The sequence below is a fragment of the Myxine glutinosa genome, chromosome 7 (genome assembly GCF_964187855.1).
Source record: "Myxine glutinosa chromosome 7, kmMyxGlut1.1, whole genome shotgun sequence".
NCBI lineage: Eukaryota > Metazoa > Chordata > Myxini > Myxiniformes > Myxinidae > Myxine > Myxine glutinosa.
This window is the reverse complement of record NC_136267.1, coordinates 94,370,304-94,375,586: the sequence shown is the minus strand read 5'-3', so window position 1 is coordinate 94,375,586 and position 5,283 is coordinate 94,370,304. Positions and strand designations below refer to the sequence as shown.

General features: G+C 45.3%; 1 protein-coding gene across 1 annotated transcript; it reads right to left on the bottom strand.

The window, feature by feature from the left end:
• Positions 1 to 675: 675 nt before the first annotated feature.
• Positions 676 to 1,926, bottom strand: LOC144892816 (uncharacterized). The gene is made up of 2 exons (XM_078781141.1): positions 1,697 to 1,926; positions 676 to 1,558 (listed from the first exon to the last, which is right to left on the bottom strand). The coding sequence occupies exons 1-2, from the start codon at positions 1,850 to 1,852 to the stop codon at positions 710 to 712; spliced, it is 1,005 nt and encodes a 334-aa protein (XP_078637267.1). The 5' UTR covers positions 1,853 to 1,926; the 3' UTR covers positions 676 to 709.
• Between the last annotated feature and the right edge of the window lie 3,357 nt (positions 1,927 to 5,283).

Below are 5,283 nucleotides of genomic sequence, written 5' to 3'. Positions count from 1 at the left end.
TAACCATGAACTCCACGTTCTTAAAGGCATCCATGTAATGAACTTTCCTCCCCGGACTAACCGTGAACTCCACATTCCTTAAGGCGTCCATGTAGTGAATACTCAGCTTGGCCTCCCGAAAAAGTGCTATCGAGTTGTTTAACTTTGGGGCTTTGGTCGCCACCCCTTAAACCGGCATTCAAGAGAAACTAGAAGTTGTTGACGCTTTAGTCTAGTAGGAAGACTAGGTCCCCCTGCACCCCCCGGAGATATACTTCTAATCAGTGTTTCTAGATTGGAAAAAATGTGTAGAAAATGACTAGCTATGGCTCCAAGCTGAAAAAATGTCCCACATACCATTTTTATGCAAATTACTGCTGCCATTATCAAAAAAACGATTTTTGACATATCTCAGCCAATATTGCAGATAATTGAAAAATGAAGGTGTCTAGACCCATGTTTTGAAGGGCATAGATCATGATAGAACTATTCATAACATGATTACATGTGTCTATGGTATACTAGTATGCTAATTAGTGCTTTATTTACAAAATAATCACAGTTTTACGAAATAATAGACTCATATTAAGGTCCGTCTACACAGACGTTAACACAAAGTTTTATTTTTCTAAATATTACAACTGTCAAAATAGTCCTAGCACTCAATGTGACCATTCTTCTCTTGCTTGTTTTAGATAAACATCATTAGCATTAGTGATTCTACACTGAGTCAGTCATCATCATTTTCATCGAAATCGTCAGAGTCAAACTCTTCTTCTCCTTCCTCTTCCTCCTCCTCTTCGTGCTCTCCTGTGTTCAGAAGATCCACCAGTGAGGTTGGTAGGATGGGACCACTGGACCACATTGGTTTCAACAGTCCTTCATCAGTCCTTATCCATCCTTGCTCCTCATAAGGTTTTGGCTTTTCGATGATAGGTTGATCGGCTCTTTTGTACAATGCTACGCGGTGGTTCACACGCTGGATGTGCGGCTTCAGGGCAGACTGGCATGGAGGAAGGCGAGCCAGATCAACCTTGGACTTGGATGTGAGGGTCTTGTCCTCTCCCACCATTTTTCGTAGCAGCTTGGCACGGACAATGTCCACTGATGACTCGCGACTCTGGCCGTACATCACACAGGTGAATTTTTCTAACTGCCTCTCCACCTCAGGGTTGGCATCCCAGTTGTCACCCAGTTCACCGAATGCCCTGTGAAACCTGGGATTCTTCTCCAGCTTTTTCAAGGGCCCGACTTTTCCCTTCCCTTTGAAGGCACTGGTGCAGTCTTCTCCGCTGAACACATAGTACCCCAGGAGAGTGGCACAGTAGTCCTCTCCCAGGGATTCTGCCAGCTCAGAGACGTTGACAAGTTGGCGATGCTTCCCTGACCCTGTATCCAGGTACACCGTCAGCTTGATGTTGTGGGCATGGTGGAGCAGGATCAGGAGGATGTCTGTGTCCGGTGTTCTGACTACAGCGTTCTTGTATCCGATGGTAGCAGCATGATGGAGGTACAGAACCACCCTGGTATCAGTCTCTTCCTGGTTGCTGTAGATCGTGGGGAGTTCACGTACCTCGACCTGAAACACAAAAAGGCACCGCATTTCAATCACCAGTCACTGCCAGTTTCAGATCTAGACAAACATCACAGGTAATCACCTTTTTTTCAGGAAAAATTACAAATTGAATCGCCATTCACGAAGGGCTTTCAATTTTACCTTGCCATTCGTTGAGGCAAGTTGGTGGGCCTTCCCCTCCACGATCAGCACAGCCATCGCTGTTCTCTCCAGCCTGGTAGCTGCCTCTTGTCCACTCCACACTTTCAGAAGAAGCTGGCACATCTGCTTTTTGTTGTCGTCATTTGCAAGGAACATTTTGAAGTCATATGGCTTCCTGGTTGCTGGTCCAGCCAGAATGATCTTCTCTGAGCTGCCCCGCCTCAGCCTTTCCTGCGCTTTGACTGTTGAAGCAGTCTTGTCCAATGGAGAAGACCAGACGCTTCACCTTTTCTGTCTCGATGCCCTCCTTGCCAGTCATTAGCACGCTGAGAAAGCGGACAAGGTCTGGAGGTAGGATGTCTTCAGGATTGAGCTCCATGTCTTCAGCTGTTGGTGGCCATGGTTGGTCTTTACACTCTCTGAAAGCCTGTAGAATACCCTGGCGAAGTTGGAGGGCAACATTTTGGTTCTTGTTTGTGCTTCCGAGTGTGAATGCTCGTGCGAGAGCATTGGAAACTGTTATGTTTGAGCTGTGCACAAGCCAGAAAGAAATGACATCACATTTGTCATGATCAACCTTCGTGAAGTGGATATGCTCCTTGATTGGGTCATTCTGTAGGCGTTTCAGTAGTTTCTCTGACCGATAATTTGAGTTCTCATATCCATTCAGTTTCAGTTCCTCGACATAGAGCAAGCGCAAGGAAGAAAGCTGTAGAACTTTATTCTGCTGGATGACCTGGGTTTGAATGTGTTCCAGTACTGAGTTGAATGCCTTTTCATGGGCGGCTGACATGCAAGCCTGCTCCTTTGGTGCTTCGGCTCTGTGAATCGCACGCTCATAGTTGTAGAATGCTGTGCGGAAAGCTTTAAAACATGACGGATGGTGTTTGGCCTCACATGCAAAGAGGTCTTTGTTTTTCACCTTTCGATGGAGTCGATAGAGACCCATTTTCTCAGCCCGTGTTTCGATTTGCTCCCATGCATTTTCTTTGTTTTTAAAGGATGGGAAGGTTGTAGGCCTCTCAGTATTGCGATGAGCATCTTTGGTCTCAACTTTCTCACAAAATATACACTCTGGCGGGAAGATGGGTTCAGCAGAACCTCCTGGTTTACGAGGAGAGTGATGCCATGATGAGGTTGATGGCCCTGGTTCTGTATCATCTCCCAGACGATGAAAGTGGCGGACAAAGTGCTTATAACACTTGCTGTGATATCCTACTCTTTCTAGGTCATCAGGAAGAGTTGCCGGGATCTGATCACATACTGATTGCATACGACATGGGGAGTCATGCGGTTGGTTGAGACGTCTATCCCGGATCTTTTGAAGCAGTTGCATTTTTTCTGAAGCAGATCCTTTAATTTTACGGAGGGGCGTGAAATCCCCATGATCAGACATGGATGGTACATGAAGGATGCATGTAGGAGGAGAGCTTTGGGCTGCAGGTTCTACACTCCGTTTTCTTTTGGGCATGCTTGCTGTCGATGTCTACCATCACTGTTAAATGACAAATAAGAAATCACGAATGATGTTAAAAGTGCCTGTGAAAGGAGGCTCTGAGTTTTCAGTGAGGTAACAGAGGTTCTGAGTCATGTTCTACACTAGGGTACTTTTTAGCTGACTAAACCATGTTTAGTGGCATCAAAAGTGCTAATAGCTAAAACATCTAAATTCTTCCACACTAACGTTAGCTATCTAGGCCAATGAAACATTGTGCTAAGTTACTGTAGCTAGCTCAGCTGTCGTGCCTCTTTCTGGTTCAATTCATATACAGAAGTCAACAGATATGTCTCATGTTTGGCATTAACAAAAGTTTAAGTTACACCGACATTAGGAACATACTGTACATAGATGAGGCTAGCTTTAACGTTAGCTAACATGGTGCTAGCTGGCTCAGCTGTTATTCTGCCTGTTTATGATTTCATGCAGAAACTGAAGTCAAGAGTGTGAGTAACATTATAGTTAGCATCTTACCTGGCTAGATTGGAGGATGAATACCAAGAACAACACACAGATGGAATGGAAGACTGAACTTTCAACTGAGGTATTCAATAACATCAACGTTACCAATTGATACGAGCGCGCGACATTACCAATTGATACGAGCGCGCGAGCGCGCATGTTACATGGATGGAAATGTAAAATGGCAGCTATAGCAGCACTAATTTGGATCTCTAGTCTGTCATTTCTGCACTGTGATTGGATAACATAAAAAAATATGTTTGGGAGTTAACAGCAGGAGTTGGTAGATTTTACGTGGGCTGGGTGAGAAACCTTTAAATAAGCAAGTGAAAATCTCTCGCAATACAAAGTCAATGGTGGGAAGAAAAGTTGAGTGGTACCAATGTTACTGCCAATGTCCCGCCCCTATGCAAGACTCAGGAGCATCTTGTTGACATTTAACCTTGAAAATACCTGGGTTTAGACCCCTTATGTACCATGTTAAGTTATCTGCAGTATTAACGTATCCTTATCATTTGTAAAACTGATTATTTTGTAATTACAGCATTAATATGCATACTAGTATACCATAGACACATGTAATCATGTTATGAATAGTTCTATCATGATCTATGCCCTTCAAAACATGGGTCTAGACACCTTCATTTTTCAATTATCTGCAATATTGGCTGAGATATGTCAAAAATCGTTTTTTTGATAATGGCAGCAGTAATTTGCATAAAAATGGTATGTGGGACATTTTTTCAGCTTGGGGCCATAGCTAGTCATTTTCTACACATTTTTTCCAATCTAGAAACACTGATTAGAAGTATATCTCCGGGGGGTGCAGGGGGACCTAGTCTTCCTACTAGACTACTTGGTCCAGAGTGAATTCCCTTTGGAATCTCTGGGGGTTTTGTGAAATTTTGTTGCTTTATTTTTGAGATGTGATAATTGTGCCTGGGGGAACTGATGATTTGGGGTGTGAGAGATCTTGTCTGTTTATCAAAGTTGGCCTGCAAAGAAAGTTTTCGCGGTGTTCAAACTTTCTTTCTTGAAGGGGGGGAGTGTTACGAATTCCGGATTTATGTTAATTACTATTCAGGTCATTTCTTATTAATGTTTATTCTATTAAAGGTTGTTGTGGTTAAATGGTTAGAAGCGCTCCTGGTACCAACGAGACCGGAAACGGGATCGTGAACCGGAAGAGAAAAGGGAAGACAAGGTCGGGAGAGAAGCGGCCATCTTGATCCTCGACCAGCTCTGACGCGAGCCGAGTCGATCTTTACCTGCTTTGGAACGCTGAGTTTGAAAAGCCCGTCTGGTGAGAGGAGTTACCTGCGCGGGGTGATTTCCTGTTACGTGTCAGGTTGCCGTGGGTTCCTGGAAGGAACCAAGCGTCCGGCACTGTTCGCCTCGACGCCTACGAGGGCGTGTATGGGTCGCACCTTGGGCCTCGCGCGCTTTGCGAGCCGTTCACAGCCCAGAGGCCGCGATCATGGGCTCCGACCCCGGTGGCGTCCCGAGGAGGTGTCCGCTGCAGCAACCGTTCCACGTACGGGACGTGCACGTTTGGAGCACGTCCGCCAGGGTCCGTTCAATCGCCCGTGTGCGGAGAAGTCGACCTTCACCTTGGTCTGGAGGGGCC

Coding starts and splice junctions, on each gene's coding strand:
- LOC144892816 (XM_078781141.1), bottom strand. CDS start 1,852: ATGTTCCTTGCAAATGACGACAACAAAAAGCAGATGTGCCAGCTTCTT. Junction 1,559..1,696: donor TTGCCTCAACGAATGGCAAG/GTAAAATTGAAA, acceptor TTTGTGTTTCAG/GTCGAGGTACGTGAACTCCC.